Source organism: Solanum pennellii, chromosome 9, assembly GCF_001406875.1.
Source record: "Solanum pennellii chromosome 9, SPENNV200".
In the NCBI taxonomy this organism is placed as follows: Eukaryota; Viridiplantae; Streptophyta; class Magnoliopsida; order Solanales; family Solanaceae; genus Solanum; species Solanum pennellii.
In genome coordinates, this window is record NC_028645.1 from 80,362,787 (window position 1) to 80,383,213 (window position 20,427).

At 27.0% G+C, this 20,427-nt stretch overlaps 1 protein-coding gene and 1 non-coding gene across 2 annotated transcripts; both read left to right on the forward strand.

The window, feature by feature from the left end:
• The first annotated feature begins 8,538 nt into the window (after positions 1–8,538).
• On the forward strand, positions 8,539–10,221 carry LOC107029756 (CBL-interacting serine/threonine-protein kinase 7-like). Its single transcript, XM_015231204.2, has one exon. It carries the CDS (start codon positions 8,622–8,624, stop codon positions 9,924–9,926), a length of 1,305 nt encoding a protein of 434 aa, XP_015086690.1. The 5' UTR covers positions 8,539–8,621; the 3' UTR covers positions 9,927–10,221.
• Positions 10,222–17,857: 7,636 nt separating this feature from the next.
• On the forward strand, positions 17,858–17,929 carry TRNAK-UUU. The gene has a single exon. It is a non-coding gene; the product is annotated as a tRNA-Lys (tRNA).
• Positions 17,930–20,427: the final 2,498 nt, after the last annotated feature.

The window sequence follows — 20,427 nt, forward strand, 5'->3', positions numbered from 1 at the left end:
CTGTAACGTTATAGGTAGAGCATTCTTAAATGATTAATATCTTAAGAACCATTTAATAATTATTAATAAACTATAGTGTTAAAGGAGTAATTATCATGATGTCTTTGTCACCACTTGGTTGTTATATTCACCAATAGCACCTAACATGACTATATCTTTTTTAAGAATGATGAACATTGACATTGACATAAAAAATCTATTACTTTCTCTTTATTGGCCTAATTAATGGCCCCTCCATTTTTATGATTGTTTTTCCTCTTTAAATTTATAGTTTACCTATGTATTTATCTTTTAACTTGACTCGAATTCTCGATTTATAGGTATTGAACTATCTGAGTAAGTCTTACTCGTCTTTATTTTTTGCTATTCTTCAACTTCCTTTTTTGTTCAAAATCATAATTAAATTTTTATCTCATGCAACTTCTAAATAATAAAAGAAAAAAGAATCTCATTTTTCTTCCCGCTTATATATATATATATATTAAAAAATCATGTATTTTTTTAGTTTTAATTAATATTTAACTTTTCAAGGTATCTTTCGTTAATGATATTAGTGATAGTGAATCACTAATTTTTTTCAATGTTTTAGTTCTCATCTCATGGAGGCCACTACTTAGTTTGAAAATCCATTGGTCATTATTATCTATCAAGTACTCCCACATAGTCATTTTGACTATTCTTTTACGTTCACTAAAAAAATATTCATACTAATAAATTTAAGTTTTAATTTATTTTTTTATTTAATAAAGTAAATTGATATTTAAAAAATAATTTCACATACTCCTTTTTATTGAAAATATAGTTAAATATTTTCTTATCAATCTTAATATTAAATTTCTGAAATGAACATTATTTTGAAACAATTTTTTGAGCTTAAGTGATTATTAATTAATTAGAAATAGGAGTATATCGGATATCATAATAGAACCGAAAAAAACATTATTTTAATCCTTGTAACCTCCATGAAACGAACCTTTTATTTATTTATTTATTTATAAAACTTGTCTTCTTTGAACGACTTTAGTCAAAATAAATATTATTATATTAGTCATCTTTTAGACACATTTTATTTTACAATTGTTTTTACCAAAAAAATCATAGTATTATATTAGTTGTGTCTATAATTGAACTAGTTTATCTCTCATCAATTATAGGTTCAATGTACAACTACAACCGCTTATAAACTTGAGGACCAAAACAACTCTGATAATTAAATTAAATGTCTGATCGCCAAAATAAAAGAATATTTTTTTTTTAAAAAAAAAAACATACTACCTAGGAATATACTAGTGAAATTTCAACCACGCAATATTAATAATTTAATTTCATAGCGATGATACATATATATTATTGTATGTACTTTAATTGCATTTATTTGTTGGAAGAGAGTGAGAATAAAAAGATGTTCTATAAGACAACAAATAATCAAATATAATGTAGTATAACATTTTTTTTTCATAAACCCTATTTGTGTGTCCCTTAACCACATCTTTTTTGCCTTTTAAATTACTTCTCTAATTTTAAGTTGATATAAATTTATGAGTAAAGAAAATTTAAACTTAATCTTGTGACTTTAAACTAAAGATATATAAAATACATCAAAATATCAGTATTAATTAATTTTATAATTTTAAACATAATATATCACTACAACATGCAAGTGATTTTGCAGTAATTATTTTTGTTGACACAATAATATAATTGTCATTATATTATATTCTGCAACAAAATTAATATGAATATTTAGAACAAACACCCTATGAATATGACTAAAGATTTTCATCACTTCGCATGCGATGATATTAGCTCAATGATCACTAAATATTTTTGCAGTAATATAAAAAAAATTATTACAACTAAATATCTCTTATTAATGTATGTATAGAAATTTTGAAAAAAATTTACCAATTTGAAATAAACTAAAAAAAAAATAAAACAAATAAAATGAAACTAGGATTATGTATAATATCATAGAAATCTCAAATGTCCAACCAAAATACCAATTGAGTTCCACAAATACAGAAGAAAACAATTAATATCCAGCTACGAAAAAAGGTAGGAAGAGTAAACCAAGTAGCAAACCTTTTAATTAATGTACTATTCAACAACACAAAAATGAAATTGAAATGTTCGATTCTTAACCGAATATTTTATATTTAAATTAGGTATATAAATTAAAAGGACGTTATGCCAAATAAATTTTATATGCAATTTTAATTCAATCGAGTCTCTAATACAAAAGTACAACTCAACATTATTCTTACTTCTTAAAAAAGAAAACGTCATTCAGTTAGAACAATTAATGATCTTTTTAATCATTCACTTGCACACTTCTTTCCAAGAAAAAACATTAATACCAATAAAAAGAGAGAGAGAGAAATCTAAATAACTCAAAAAGAAGGATCATATAATTTAATTTAACAAGAAATTAAATAATAATACAAACTTTAGAGTCTTAATTAACAATTGCAACTAAATTCCATCAGGTTATAACTTTAAAAACGTGCAAACAAACAAAATACTCAGTACAATTAAGAAGAAAAGAGAAGTAATTACTCCACTTCTATATGTAATCTCATCAGATGCTAAGTACTAGGTGTTAGGTGGAGTATTGAAGAACGATAAAAGTCCTACATTGATGGTTAATGAGATGAGTGGACTCGTTATAAGACTTTAACGCAGGGTTATACTTTATATGAAAATTATACAAAAATAACAAGATATAAAATAAATGAAGTGTATTAATAGTAAACTACTTTATTTGAAGAATAAGAGACTATAGTATTTAGTAGTAATAATAAGGTTGTAAGGAGATGAGGTCATGCTGCTGTCTCTTGATCTCATTTAAAGGGCGATAAGCAATTGACTATATACTATTCTTCTATTTTAATTTTCGATTTTTAAATTTTATTTAAGTAGTTAATTGTTTTTTCGGTTTTTTTAATTTATTTTTATCTTTCTTAACTTTTGTTATAATTAATTTTTCACATCTTTGTACTAGCGCCTCTACACTCTTCTTACATATTCGAAATATTTTAGTTTTATTTTTCGTATTTTATCTGTCACGGAAGCGATTACCATTTGATTTCCTGTATTATACCTGTTTTAGGACCCGTTTAACCATGCGATATTGTATCATGATATAGAATCATGAAATGAAATTAAGCCTTTTTTGGACATGCGATATGAAATTTTTATGTTTTTTGTTTCTTATAAACATAAAACTCTCATAAGTTCTAAAACTATTAAAATAGCCCCAACTGTTTATTCAATATTATCAAATCAACTAAAAATCATAAAATCGTATAATAAATTATAACAAAGTCATTTATTGTCCACTTAAGTAATTTTTCATTAATATATTTGAGTAAAAATGAAACACCTTTCACAGTCTCTTCAAGATTTTATTACTCAACAATCGTAAAGTGTGAGTTAAAGTAACTATATGTTAGTGAGAATAATAAATTTTATGTCGGTGAGAATAATAAATTTAAAAATGTAATGATGTGATCATAAATTTTATTTACATGTGAAATAAATGATTAGTAGTTATAAATTTGGGGTTGTTTTTAACAAAATATAAATTCGTGAATCAATTTTAGTATTAAAATATCTCAAATTATGATATGATATCACCATGTGATTCCATATCATGATTTTTGGAGAACATGATATCACATCTCGTGATATGGAATACTGAGATGAAATCAGCGTAAAATAGTATCGTATGACCAAACACCTTGCTTAGTATATGCATATATTCTCTGAGCATCTATATCTCCGCTATATTCATTAGGGCACTCATGTGGCTTCTCCTTTTCATAATATTTTTTTTTTCTACATGATGAGAATCGAATCTACATAATATTAAATTATCATATTAAATTAAATACGTTGTTGACCGAGAAGAAAAATGTAATGAGAATTAATCAAAGTTTAAGGGTCTTAATTTTCCCAATTGTGATGATAATTGATTAATGACTAAACAAGATTTATTCCATTATTAAAGAAAAAAAATCCAAGAAATATACCCCACTAAACTTGTGATGATTAACTGAGTACACTTGATAGCTTAAGTTGATTTTCCTAAGACAAAACTATTCATTTGAATTCTTTACGACATCACAAATAATTCTACTTTATTTATATCCGTTCGTTTTATTCGACTCTAATTATTATAATAAAAATAAAATTTTAATGAGAATACGTATACATATTAAAAAAATGTGCTAAACCTTTTATTAATATTAGTTAATATCATTTTAACGTAACCATAGACTTTAAGAACATATACAAAACATATCCCTAAAGTATATCACGTAACAAAAATGAAATAGAAAAAGAAAATAGAAAAAATATATGTTATATCAATGACATCAATTATTTTTATTAAATTAAAAAAATTCAAATAGTGATTTGTCCGGTCTGAGTCTAGATATATACATGTTAATTATTAGTTATTAGAAGAAAAGAAATAGTTACTTATTTACTCAATATTTTTATTTTATTTAATTTGTTTATATAAAACCTTTTATTTGAAGTTAGGATATCATAAGCTAGTCATATGAATAAGTTGTGATAGTTACGCTAAAGAATGCAAATTGAACTATACGAGATCGAATCTTATTATTCTTGGATTATCAAAACCCTAAGTAATAATTGTATTAGGGGAAAACATTTTGTATTATGTAATATATGTGCCATGCAAAGTTGGCTCATCACTTTGCAAAGTGTTGCTTTGCAATTTGCAAAATTTTTCTTATCTGTCATCAACTGTCAATCAAATTACTTCAATTGGGTGGGACAAAAAGAAAAGAAAATAATTATTTAAACAAATTAAAAGATATGAGGTACTTAATTAATTTAGTGATTTTAATTTTTAAATCAAGGAAAAGGAGAATTGACAGCTTTATATAATCAGAAATAAATGCATACCCTTCAAGTAGAATAATTAATTTATAGTGGAGATGCGAATGATTTAATTCAATTTTTTTCTTTGTCAAGTTTTTGGGAAATTAACTGGTACATTCTCTCTTATTTTCTTTTTTTGATGTTAAAATATCTATTAAAAAAAATAATTAGACTAAATTTGAATGTACGACGAAAGTCCTGTATTAAGAGGAATAAAATGCTCTCAAATCGAAATATTTCTTTGTAATAAATTTTAAAGCGACGAAAATAAATCCCCATCATAAAAATATTGAAAAAATAATAATATTTTATTAATAAATAGCGTGGAAACAATTTTGTCTTTTTTTCTTTGAATTACTCTTAAACTTGATTTACATGAATTAAGTTTATGAATTTTCTTGAAATATTGGATTATCAAGACCTCTTAATGAGTATTCAACAATATATTCGAGATGTCTTTTTAAGAAACTATATTAATTTTATATATGCATGAGTTAGGGTTTATAGTAAAACAATTTCCGAAATAGGATTTTAGGATAAAATAGCCTCCAAAAAACTAACGGAAATTGAACTCCTTCAATAAAATCAGTCCTATACAATCTCGATATCTAAAGCAATTTAATAATCAAGAAATTTTAAATTTAAAATATCTAATTAAAAATAGAAAAATATTTATAACTTTACCGTAACCATCGATTAACATATACATTCTTGATAAAATCATATCAGATTCGAAGAGAAAAAGGTTGGGGAAGAGATATTATTAATAACTAGCATGTGTACTTTTATTATTAAAATAATAAGTCAATCCTTTTTTTTTTTAAAACAATGTTCACCTTTTTCATTGATAAAATGATTTTGAAATAAGAAAGCACTAACATGTTGGTAGCTCCAATAAATGGAATTATTTTTCGAATCTTTGAAATTATGCTACATAATTAATTTATCTTTCAAAGGTTTTATATATTTATGGTACCTTATTGTTCATTAATTTTTCATTTAGTTACTATTCATGAAAAAAATTTGAAAAAATCATAATATAAGTGAACGCTATGATCTACATGTCAGGTTAGATAATATTTTAGCTATAAATTACATATTTTTATTATAAAAACATCGTCCTATTTTGAATCTTCAAATTAAAGTTGAAGTGTTTTAACTAAAATAAAAAAAACTGATATGTAAAGAAAGAAATGCGAAATTTTCACCCTATTTAAAGTTGGATTTATGTCGAAAAACAATGTATCACAACCTGTTTGACATTACTTTTATTTTTTGAAACACATTTTAATATAGTTTTTCAATGTTTTTGAGAAAAAATAATTTGTGTTTGAATAATTCATTTGAAAAATATTTTGTATAAGTATATTGTGTTCGGTTAATTTTTTTTTTAAAAAATTTTCTTTTAAAGTCAAATTAGGATAAATGATAAATATTAATGTACTTTTAATAATAAGATTATTTTATAGAGAGACACTAGTTTAACCATTTATTACAAAAAATTAAATTAAATCTATTAAATCACATTATTCATATTCAAATTTTCAATCAATATTATACATTTTTTGGAGAGTTGAAATCTTTAATTATTATTTTTTTCTTTTTTCTAATCTTGCAAAAATATTGTTGTTAATTTTTTCTAATTTCACGAAATAACATGTAGAATAATAATAAAATACAATAGATAATGTAAAATAAAATATAAATTTATTATATAAAAATAAAAAAAAAATTTAAGTGAAAAATTTATTAAAAAACATAAATTTTTAGTTTCTTCGTAATAACTGAAAAAGTGCTTATACTTTCACTTAAAAATAGTATGCCAAACACCTAAATTTTTTTGAAAATAAGTGTTTTTTGATTCTCAACAAGAATGCCAAACCCACTGTTTATATTTTAATTATCTCATTTTTTTGGGATAGTAATTTTATTTTAATATAAATGATGAAAATAATTCTAAAATTGGTTAAGATCTTAAATAAAATATAAAATAAATTAATTTTAAATTTTATATCATGATTATTATTCTTATTTCATGTATTAAACGCCTCTAAATCTTCCAAAAAGAAAAAGAAAAAGTAAAAGAGTCCAAATTGCATATGTCTTTTGCGTCTTCCTAGAAGCGTTATTCATCACTTAAATATTCGCATAATTAGCTTAAAAACAAGTTTAGCAGATTTATAATGGAGACAAATTATCTTAATCACATTATACGTGAGCCACTCCTCAATATTTGAATGACAAAATTTGTCTTTATTTAAAAATTAATATATATATAAATTTACATAAAACACTTACGACGATATAAATATTTAAATGGTGATAGCTAATTTATTGATAGAAAATGATAGTTAGGGATATCAAATAATTAGTATTAACCATGCCGGTAGATAGGCGTTTATGATAATTGACAATATTGACTAATAATTATGATGACAATAACATATAATGATAGTTGCGGTAACAAATTAGGATAACTATTTATATATATATATATATATATATATATATAGTGTTGGCTGGAGTTTGTGTCAGAGATATTTAGGAGCGGAAAGGTGAAAAAGAAAAGTTTTATATTAATTCAAATAATTAAGAGATATTTTAAGTCTTTTTATAATAAATGTATTACTAATAAGTTAAATTTTTACAACATATTAAAAGAGAAAAAAATATCACAAGAAAAAAAAATGTTTTTTCATATGTAAAAGCTTTTAAGTGGGAAATTTGGGTACTTGACTTTGAAATAATATGAAAATATTAGTTATTTTAGTCATAGTTTTAAGCAACATTTTAGTGACAAATTTAAATACTTGATTTATCAAACAATAATACATACTCAATTTTCTTAATTTAACCATTAAAAACGTTCATTAATGGTTATATTTTCATTCTAAAACTACGAATCTAAAACCTTTTATTAAGGCGTAAGAACTTATCAAATTGCTTTATGGTAAATAATAAACATAAGTATAATGCAACAAGTAAAACACACATTATTAGTATACATCTCTTCTCTTACATATTAACTTTTTTATTTAAAAAAAGAATTCACATATGTCCCTCTCTTTTTAGGGTTTAAATTAGTATTATTCATATTAAAACCTAATTAATTAGAACTTGTGCTTCGCTTCACGTAAGGTTTATTCAAGTAAAATGTTTCATTTAACTTTCTATTTTATATTCAGAATTCAAACTAAAACCTTTTAATTAAATAAACAATAATTTTATATGCTATACCACATCTTACTGTAATTCATATATATATCTTACATGCATTACAAAAATCAATTACAAATCAATTTAATAATACGAAGCGCGACTAAATTTACAATCACTAATTATAACGATGATAGGAAGCGTGATTAAATTTATCAGTACAAAACAAAAGGAGGCGGTCGACCTATTTGCATAATATTATAAAATTATTAAAAACGTGTTTTCTTTATAATATATGATGATTATTTTCTCTAGTCATATTTATACACTCTTAAATTAGTTTTGAATTTTTTATTTTTTTATTTTTTATAATATCAAATTTAACAAAAATCCAAAATTTTTAAAAAATTGACAGATTAGATACAGCCAACTAATTTTCACTATAAAACTGAACCTTCACACCCATTTTCTTCTTGCCTCTGTCACTAATCTTCTGCAGCTTCCCCTCTCTTCCGTCCGCCGTCGTCGCCGCCACCGTGGTTGTCGTCGTCGGAATGGATGTAAAACAACCCCAACCACCTCCATTTACCGTCAAAATCAGAAGAACCACCAGTTCCGATGGTAGTGGATCTGGATCTATCATTCTTGGGAAATACCAATTGGTTCGTCTATTGGGTCGAGGTAGCTTTGCTAAAGTGTACCTTGGCCGTTGTTTAGACGATAACACTGAAGTTGCTGTTAAAGTTATAGATAAATCCAGTACTTCCATTGATGCTTCTATGGAGCCACGGATTATCCGTGAAGTCTCCGCCATGCGCCGCCTTAATCACCATCCGAATATCCTCGAACTTTTTGAAGTTATGGCGACGAAAACTAAGATCTATTTCGTTATGGAACTAGCTCACGGCGGTGAGCTTTTCACAAAGCTTAATCGTCGTGGCCGGTTTTCTGAATCCACCGCCAGGTTTTATTTCCATCAGCTTGTCTCTGCTTTACATTTCTGCCACCAAAACGGCGTTGCTCATCGTGATATCAAGCCACAAAATCTACTCCTAGACAAAGAGGGTCATCTCAAAATCTCCGATTTCGGACTCTCCGCCTTGCCCGAGCAGTTACAAAACGGTCTCCTTCATACCGCGTGTGGTACGCCGGCGTATACTGCTCCGGAGGTGGTTTACAGAAGAGGGTACGATGGTGCTAAGGCGGATGCTTGGTCATGTGGGGTTATTCTCTTTGTGTTCCTCGCCGGAAGCTTACCGTTCGATGATAGCAATTTGCCTAACATGGTTAAAGCTATACACCGGCGTGAATATAAGTTTCCCGATTGGGTTTCAAAGTCAGTTCAGAGGATAATTAACCGGCTGCTTGATCCTAATCCGAAAACGAGATACGGAATCGAAGAGCTCATGAACACTCCATGGTTTAAGAAATCATCGTCGATGAAACCAGAGCAAAGCACGAAGCAATTTGGTGAGGGGATTTTGGACAAGGAAAGCAAACAAATGGAGAGTATAAATGCATTTGATTTAATTTCAATGTGTTCAGGGTTGGATTTATCGTCGATATTTGAAGAAGAATTGATCAAGAAGGAGATGAGATTTACGACAAATGTAGAAGTTAACGTAATAGAAGAGAAGGTGATGAATGTTGGTAAAAATGCAGGATACAGAGTAGAGAAAAGGAAGAACGGTGGAATTGGGTTGGTGAAAGGGAGAAGTGTTTTGTTAGTTGAAATCTTGGAGTTGGCAAAGGAGTTGTTGTTGGTGGAGTTCAAAGTTGTTAATGGAGGATCAGAATTCGAGGATCGTCAATGGGAAGAACTGAAAGCTGGATTAAAAGAAGTAGTTGTTTCATGGTAGAACAACCATTAGTGATAGAGAAGAATTGAAAGTAATAGTCATTTCATGGTATAACGATGAAGAAGGATCGATGGTGATGGTGGTGGTGGACGGCGATTTTGGCTGGTAATGACGGTGGCCGGAGGCATTGTATAGAGGAAGTAGACATGATGGATTCATGTTTCATGATGTTTAGTTAGTAAACTAAGCTTACCATAATGCTAGTTTAGTTCTTGTTAGTGTTTTTTGAATTATGTAAAAATGGATATGAAAATCAGTTTCTTGATTTAGTTGAACAATTTTCTTTAATTGTTTACCTTTTTGTGTGTATATTTGAGTTTGATTTACAAGTAGATAGTAGAATTAAAATTTGTTTTTGATTAAATATTTTGAATTTTGTGTTCTCGATACGAAATGGTCTTTATGGACAACCTCGAGCTCATTTGTTAGGGAAGAGATATTATTGAGGAAAAAGGGTCTGATATACTCCTCAACTTTGTCATTTAGAGTTGATATAACCCTCGTTATAAAAGTGGCTCATATATGCCCTTACCGTTATACAAACGGCTCACATATACCACTGCCGTTACAAAATGGCTCACATATACCCTTCATTTAACGGAAGTTAAAAAATTAGTTTTAAATTTATATTTATTATTTCTAATTTTTTAAAAAAAATTATTTAGGGGTATATATGATTCTTCTATCAAATTTCAAGGTATATTTTAATTTTTTTTATACATAAATTATTTTTTGACTTCTTTTATTATAATTATTTGAATTTCTTATTCTTATTTTGTTTTTTTCTATCATTCCTTAGTTTAAAGAATAAAAAAATAAACTATTTTTTTTTGTTTATTGTAATTTAGTTTCGTATTCGAAGAAAAAATTTGGTCATCTATAATAAGTTTTACAAGAATATTACTAAAACATAAATAAATTTGATTATTAAAATAATAATTATAAATTAGTCATTGAACCAAAAAAAGTCAAAAAAATATGTTTGACGAGGATTAAATTTACTCATATGGGATTATATTTTTTAGGAAAAAATAATAAAAATTTAGATTAAAATTATATTTTTTTCATTTCCGTTAGAGGAAAAGGGTATATGTGAGTCATTTCTTTACAAGTAGGGGTATATATGAGCTACTTTCATAACAAAGGGTATATTAACTCTAAATGACAAAGTTGAGGAACATATCAGACCCTTTTCCCTATTATTAATAACTAGCATGTGTACTTTTATTATTAAAAAATAGTAAGTCAATCCTTTTTTTTAAAGCAATGTTCACCTTTTTCATTGATAAAATAATTTTGAAATAAGAAAGCACTAACATGTTGGTAGCTCCAATAAATGGAATTATTTGTCGAATTTTTGAAATTATGCTACGTAATTAATTTATCTTCCAAAGGTTTTATATATTTATGGTACCTTATTGTTCATTAATTTTTCATTTAGTTACTATTCATGAAAAAAAATGGGAAAAATCATAATATAAGTGAACGCCATATAAGACAATAATTTAGCTATAAATTGCATTTTTAATTATAAAAACATTGTATTTTGAATTTTCAAATTAAAGTTGAAGTGTTTAGCTAAAATTAATTCTATTCCCTTTGAGCTTTTATCATGATATATCAATTATACGTACTAATTAAGGAAAAAACTGATATGTAAAGAAAGAAAGACGAAATTTTCACCCTCTGAATTAGGACATAATTTAAAGTTGGATTAATGTCGAAAAACAATGTATTACAGCCTGTTTGACATTACTTTTATTTTATGAAACACATTTTAATATAGTTTTTCAGTGTTTTTGAGAAAAATTAATTTGTGTTTGAATAATTCATTTGAAAAATATTTTGTATAAGTATATTGTGTTTGGTTAATCTTTTTTAAAAAAAAAACGTTCTTTTAGAGTCAAATTAGGAAAAATGATAAATAATAATGTACTTTTAATACTAAGATTATTTTATAGAGAGGCACTAATTTTAACCATCTATTATAAAAATAAATCAATTTTATTTTTATTAAATTACGATATTCATATTCAAATTTTCAATCAATATTATACATTTTTTGGAAAGTTGAAATCTTTAATTGTTATTTTTTTTGTAATCTCACAAAATAACATGTAAAATTAATAAAATATAATAGATAATGTAAAATAAAATATAATTTTTTTATATAAAAATAAAAATAAAAATTTTAAGTGAAAAATTAATCAAACATATGATATATGTTAATTAATAATTTATAATTGGACTTGAAAAAAAATCAACCTTGCTTCTATTTTTTTTTTTGGGTAAGAAACATAAATTTTTAGTTTCTTCTTAATAACAAAAAAATTGTTTCTACTTTCATTTAAAAATAATATGTCAAACACCTATGTTTTTTAAAAAATAAGTGTTTCTCGATTCTCAACAAGAATGCCGAACACACTGTTCATATTTTAACTATCTCATTTTTGGGATAGTAATTTTATTTTAATATAAATGATGAAAATAATTCTAAAATTAGTTAAGACTTTAAATAAAATATAAAATAAATTTATTTTAAATTTTATGTCATGATTATTATTTTTATTTCACGTATTAAACGCCTCTAAATCTTCCAAAAAGAAAAAGAAAAAAAGTCCAAATTGCATGTCTTTTGCGTCTTCCTAGAAGCGTTATTCATCACTTAAATATTCGCATAATTAGCTTAAAAACAAGTTTAGCAGATTTATAATGGAGACAAATTATCTTAATCACATTATACGTGAGCCACTCCAAAATATTTGAATGACAAAATTTGTCTTTATTTAAAAATTAATATATATATATAAATTTATATAAAACACTTATGACGATATAAATATTTAAATGATGATAGCTAATAATAATTGATTGATAGTAAATAATAGTTAGTGATATCTAATAACTGGTACTAACCATGCCGGTAGATAGGTGTTAGGACCGTAAATAAGCAGGTGTATACGCGGAAGCTAGCAAAACAAACCTCCGAAGACCACGAGTAAGAAGACAACAAGAAATATACCAAAAGACACAAAGATTTAACGTGGTTCGGTCAATCGACCTACGTCCACAAAGGAGATGAGCAATCCACTATAAATATGAGAGTACAAAATACAGAGAGAAACAACCTCAACCAATTCACTCGGAATACATGGGAGGTTCACACAAGTGATAACGTATCAAACTTGTGACCCATAAATTCTCTCCCTAACCAAAACTCTCAAAGTCCTTAAGACTACATTGTGAATGCTGATTAAGTTAGAAGGAACATTCCTCTATTTATAGAGTCCTAAACCTTTTCCTACAAGAAAATGATTAGTCAATTCAAAACCTTTTCCTAAAAGGAAAATCTATTTATGGTAAGAAATTTAGGGCAAATAAAACCCAACAATAGGCGTTTACAATAATTGGCAATATTGACTAATAATTATGATGACAATAACATATAATGATAGTTGCAGTAACAAATTAGGATAATTATTCATATATATATAGTGGTAGCTAGGGTTTGTGTCAGAGATATTTAGGAGCGGAAAGGTGAAAAAGAAAAGTTTTATATTAATTCAAATAATTAAGAGAAAGTTTAAGTCTTTTACAATAAATGTATTACTAATATGTTAAATTTTTACAACTTATTAAAAGAGAAAAAATATCACAAGAACAAAAAAAAATGTTTTTTCATATGTAAAAGCTTTTAAGTAGGAAATTTAAATAATTGACTTTGAAATAATATGAAAATATTAGTTATTTTAGTCGTAGTTTTAAGCAACATTTTAGTGACAAATTTAAATACTTGATTTATCAAACAATAATACATACTCAATTTTCTTAATTTAACCATTAAAAACGTTCATTAATGGTTATATTTTCATTCTAAAACTTTGAATCTAAAACCTTTTATTAAGGCGTAAGAACTTATCAAATTACTTTATGGTAAATAATAAACATAAGTATAATGCAACAAGTAAAACACACATTATATTAGTATACATCTCTTCTCTTACATATTAGCCTTTTTATTTAAAAGAAGAATTCACATATGTCCCTCTCTTTTTAGGGTTTAAATTAGTATTTATTCATATTAAAACCTAATTAATTAGAACCTGTGCTTCGCTTCACGTAGGGTTTATTCAAGTAAAATGCTTCATATTAACTTTCTATTTTATATTCAGACTCAAACTAAAACTTTTTGATTAAAAAAATAATAATTTTATATGCTATACCACATCATACTGTAATTCATATATATGTCTTGCATGTATTACAAAAATCAATCACGAATCAAATTAATAATAAAGCGCGATTAAATTTACAATCACTAATTATAACGATGGTATGAAGCTATTTTAGTTCTTGTTAGTGTTTTTTGAATTATGTAAAAATGAATATGAAAATCAGTTTCTTGATTTAGTTGAACAATTTTCTTTAATTGTTTACTTTTTTGTGTGTATATTTGAGTTGATTTACATGTAGATAGTAGAATCAAAATTCGTCCTTGGTTCAAAGTTTCGAATTTTGTGTTCTTACAAGGGGCTACGCAGAAACGTGGGACTTTTTAGTAGAATCAAAACTCGTCCTTAATTAAAAGTTTAGAATTTTGAGTTTTTGGTACGAAGTCGTTTTTATTAGCGGGCTCTGCCGTGCCTTCTTTCTAGCTAGAGAGCTTCAATTTGGAACTTTTCAGATCGAATTTGAATTTAGTCTGGCTCGCTTTATCTCTAATGTACGACTTCGTGAATTTGAATTTAATCGGGCTTCTCCCCAATGTGAGACTTCCTAGCTTGAATCTGAATTTAGTTAGGTTCCTGACGTACCCCTTTGTAATGAGCCTTTACCCTAACCTCTAATGTGTGACTTTCCTCTTTTGTACGGGAGCCTTTACCCTAAATTCCAATTTAGGATTTTTCGGTGTGAATATGGATATAGTTGAAATCTTGGGTACTCTTTGTTAAGGAGCCTTTACTATGACGTGGGACTTTTCGTGCTCTAATATTGATACTCTCAACATGAGACTTTTCGATGTGAATTTTCGGGCTCCAATATATATACCCCTTATTTGCTAGGGAGCCTTTGTGAGACTGTTTCGACAAGAATTTTTGGGCTCTAGTATAGATATTCTTAATGTGAGAATTTTCGACGTGAATTTTCGAGCTCCAAAACAACCAACAGTATAGTTTCAACTTCTAATAAGGTAAAATGCAAAAACAAAAAATAGTGTAACTATTTTTGTTTTTTCTCAACTCAAAAAGAATCAACCAAGAAAAGTAATTATATGCTTGTAAACAAAGATAAAACACGTGTTGCCTTCCAGCTCATCGCACACACAGATTAACATCTAATTTTTTTGATCCTTCACAATTTAATTCAGACATAAAGCTCGAACTCAAATAATACATATGGAGGTAGAAGTTAGTTCCAAAGGAACGATTCAAGATTTAAATATGATGAACCCGAATTCAAAGTCTATTTTACTCAACTTGTTCTTATTTTTGTTACTTCTAAAACTTTAACATATGTTTCGAGACCTTGTTTCATTTTTATTTATTTTTTACTACTAATATAATGTTGGTGAAGATGGTGGTCGAGCTAACAATGCAAAGACTCAGATTTTAAGTCATAAAGATTCTTATGATTTTTTTCATTAGATTTTTTCTAAAGTTTCGATGATTATCATATTACTCAGCTTTTTATTATTCCGTGAACCTTTATAGATATTTTCATGTATTCCATTAATTATTAGCTCAATTGAGTAATTTTGATTCTTCTTGTGGGATTTGTGCCTTTTTAATATGCTGTAAATAAAGATATTCAATAAATAAAGATATTCCAAAATTTTAAAGAATTGTGTCCATTTTCACTAAAAGATGAATTTAAGATATAAGTTTAGTCGATTTGATTTTCAGGTTTTTAACATCACAGGTTAGATGAATAAATAATAATAGTTGTGAAGTAGCGAGGTAAATGAAAGATTAGGTTTTCCTTTTTTGATTTTTCATTCGATGTTCAATATCTGCACTAAAACTCGATAATTTTAAATTTGTGCCACAGAGGGCTCCATTCAAGAGAAAACGTTCTTTACTAAGATTTTTTTTTCATATGCAAAATTTAAACTCAAAACATCTGATTAAGAGAAGAGAAGTAGAATTGATGGTTGACATCACAACATTGAAAAAAATCTTTGGTCAAGAATCTAATATGTGATTGGCTGCAGAATATTGAAAATAGTAAAACAATAAAAAAATTTAAACTAAAAATGACATTTTTTACCAGTTGGGGGATGAATACTGTTACGGGGCGTTTGGTAGGCTGTATTAAAAGAAATAGTCTATGTATTAGATGTGGTATAATTTAATACTGTGTTTGGTAGGAATGTGAGCCTATGTATAACTAATCCATGGATTAGTTAATACATCCTACATGGTATTATGTGATGTATTACTAATACCTTCCATTTGGAGGTATTAGCTCTAATACCATGGGACTATTCTAGGTAAGACAAAAATACCCCTCAAATCCTTTTAATATTTTATTTATTTTTTTGATTTTATATTTTATATTTTATATTTTATATTTATACTAATAAAGTTATTTAAATAAATTAGCTTACAAATTTTATTATTTAGATATAATTTTTTGTTTCTAAAATATGAATTACTTAATCTATTTATTATTAATATAAAATATTATAATCCGACTAATATGTTAATGTTGATGTATGAATTTAAGAACAATTCATAAGTAAAATATTGTCTCTTAATGAAAGTTCATTAAACATTACACAAGTAGTCCAAAACAAGAGTGTGTGTATATATATATATACACACACATCTCGAGTATAAAAATAGTTTAATTTATTTTTCTATATTTATTTTATATTTTTATTTTATTTTATGATAAAGAGTTTTTTAAAATTTATTGATACAAAACAAAGTTCAATAAATTTTCTCTATAATCATTATAGTTGTGTGATCTTTTGAGTTATTAACTCTAATTAATTAAGATGACAATTATTTACTCTCAAATAATTTAAGTGAGAAAATAGTGAACATGACAATATAAAATTTATTCTCCTAACTAGTTAAAAATGTTATAAAAAAATAATATTCTCCGTTAATTATCTACTTTGACTCAATTACATGAAATACAAAATCTCATAATAACTCTAGGGTATAATTGGAAAGTTTTTTTTTAAAAACTTTTAAACCACACACAAAATTATATAAGAAACAATGAACCAAACACTTGATAAAAATAATCCCTGCATTACTAATCTCTGCATTGCTAATCCCTGCAATTTAATCCATGCATTACTAATCCCTGCATTATTTATTTTTGTACCAAACGACCCGTTAAAGAGCACACAAAAACATAGGTGACCAGCTCACTACACAACAATTAGTACTAGCTACTACTAGTTGATGCTGTTATTTCAATGACATAATGTTGCTGCACAAATTCTGATAGAATACAGAGAACACTACAAGAAGTTGCACAACACAAAATTCAACCTAGTGTCTCTTTAAATAAATCAATAATTTTTCTAATTTCGACATTAAATAATCCAGAAAACATTATATTGATGTGTTTTTCAAATTAATACTCTCTCCGTTTTAAAAAGAATGACTTAGTTTTATTTGTAACGGAGTTTAAAAAAAAAAGAAGGTTTCAAATTAAAGTTATGTCAAATGTACCAAAATGCCCTTTAATCTTGTGGTTTTAAACATGTCACTGAAAAGTTAAAGTTAAAGTTAAAGTGTTACAAAAAAAAGAATCATTCTTTTTGAAATAAACTAAAAAGAAAATAGAGTCATTCTTTTTAAAACGGAGGGAGTAAGATTTTATATATGAAATTTATATTCTCAATAATTTAGGTATAAATTAAAAAAAAAGAAGGTAAAATTAAAATATGTTCTTAAATTACCAAACAACAAGCCGTCTTAGCTCAGTGGTAGAGCGCGTGGCTTTTAACCACGTGGTCGTGGGTTCGATCCCCACAGACGGCGAAAATCATTTTTATCCCTTTATTTGATTTTTTTATAGTAAATCATTTTATAATTAATATTAAAAGTTATTTTTAGTATCGTAGGGGCAATCCCGTGGACAAATAATCTTGCATTAATAGTTGATTTTAGATGGACAATAGTCTTGCATTAATGATTGATAATTTTTCCCTTTATTTTAATTGCACTGAACCCTAAATTTATAAATTTACCTAGTCATATATAAAAATATCATAGTAAAGCATTTTACAATTAATATTAAAAGTTTTTTGTAGTATCTTAGGGGCAATCCGATGGACAAATAATTTTTTCATTAATAGTTGATTTTAGGTGGACAAATAGTCTTACATTAATGATTGATAATTTTTCCCTTTATTTTAATTGCACTAAACGGTGAACTCATAAATTTACCTAGTCATATATAAAAAAATCATAGTAAAAGCATTTTACAATTAATATTAAAAGTTATTTTTAATATCTTAGAGACAATTCGGTGGACAAATAATCTTACACTGATTTTAAGTGGCAAATAATCTTGCATTAATGGTTGATTTCATAGCTCGAACTTTGAAATATATGCCACACAATAACTTTCAATCAAAGACTCATTTTAACTCTACTTAACCCTCTGAATGTAATAGTGTTAAATAAGAAAAAAATATCAGATTTAAATGTTTAAAAAGTTAATTCGATAGACATATAATACATAATTTTTTTTATATGACGTCTATTTATATAAGTAGTAGGGGTATAAAAGAATATCACAACGTATAAATTTTGTATAAATAAAGTGAATTTGAATACTCAAAACAATTAGAACTTATGAATGAAGATATTAGCACTCTCAAGTTTCAAGTCTTTCAATAACGTTGCAGGCGTAGTTAAACTTAACATTGATCGAATTCAAATTTTGAAAGGACCTAAACAACAAACAAAGCACTTATCCTTGAATGACAGAGACATGTTTTCAAGTGCTATATAGAGAATTACAAGCATTACAGTATATCGTAGTATGCTCATGATAAGCCGAGGGTCTATCAAAAACAATCTCTCTACCTCACCTCTGAACCGATCAATTTGAGCCAGTTATGACCCTTTTCTTGGAAAAATAGGTTTCAGCATCACCTTAACTTCTACTCGTTTCTCCTTTAATGCTCGTGGATAACTGCCTACATATGAAAGAATAAAACATATATTTGAGATGAGATGTTCGTAATAAACAATATTGAACCAGGCATGGCAGAACAACTTGATGGGTTTCAGATGTCTCCCGCCATGTAAACTAAACGAAAATGAATCAACAACAACAACATACACAAGTGGGGTCTGGGGAGGGTGTGTACGCAGCCTTACCCCTTGCCTTATAAAGGTAGAGAGGTTGTTTCTAACAGACCCTCGGCTCAAGTAATTAGGAAAATGAATCATCGAACAAACTATCCATTTGTAAATCCATAGTGAATAGTGGAAGAACATTCAGTTGGTGCCAAAACAACACCCTTTTCTAGAACATTATCAGCAAAGAAAATATCCATAGGTAGAGTGCCGGAGGATAAAAAAAGCGATTGCAAGAATATCCTAAATAAGAAGAGGTCTGACCCTGATAGCTCCTCGGAGATTATGAGTAAGAGGTTGAGAAAGTACTAAACAAACACCAAACATAGATCTGTATAAAAAGTTTCAGGAATTGGAACTATTTATGAAGCTCTTTTTACTGGAATTGATTCCTTCACATAAGGGGCTCGAGGAAATTGGGACACGTTTTCTGTTTTATCAGCTACAACTGAAGGATAAGTATAATCTATAAATCAGTGAATCAAGATGTATACACTATATTTTAGTTACAAGTGAAGGATAATGCAATGTGTCTTCATCAGGACACGAGTGCATAAGGTTATAGCAAGAAGTTGATCTCCTCAACATATAAGCTATGAGCGTCATAGATGGATATGAATATTAGAAATGTTATTCTCACAAGTAAACACTGAGCAGAACAGTCTGGATGATACAAATAATGGTAAACAAACAAAGAACCTTTTCAGAGCATCAATATACGGGATTCTCGAAAAAAAAAAAGAGCACTTACTTATGGGACGTGAAATATCTAGGGGAACTCCATGAGGCCTCTGCAGATGACTCTACTTGATAGCAGGAACATCAGCGGGACTGCTACAGACTTTGAAACAGATAAAACCAGAATAGTCAAATTGGATTGATCAGAATAAGCAAGCAAATGAATAATACAAAATAAACACTTCATGCAAAACAGATACGATTCTACAGCAAAATTAAGTCTTCCCAGCAATAACATTATTGCCATCTAGTGCAAGCAAGCTATAAGAAAAGCTAGAGTTCCCAGCATTAATGTGTGACACCTTTCCACTATTAAAGTAACAAGCAGTCATTAGTCCAGAGGAAATTCAAAGAAATTCATGACATCATAATATCAGTCATATTATCCATAGAAATACCTCAAGACATTCACTAAATGTAGTTAGTGCTTC

Coding starts and splice junctions, on each gene's coding strand:
- LOC107029756 (XM_015231204.2), top strand. CDS start 8,622: ATGGATGTAAAACAACCCCAACCACCTCCATTTACCGTCAAAATCAGA.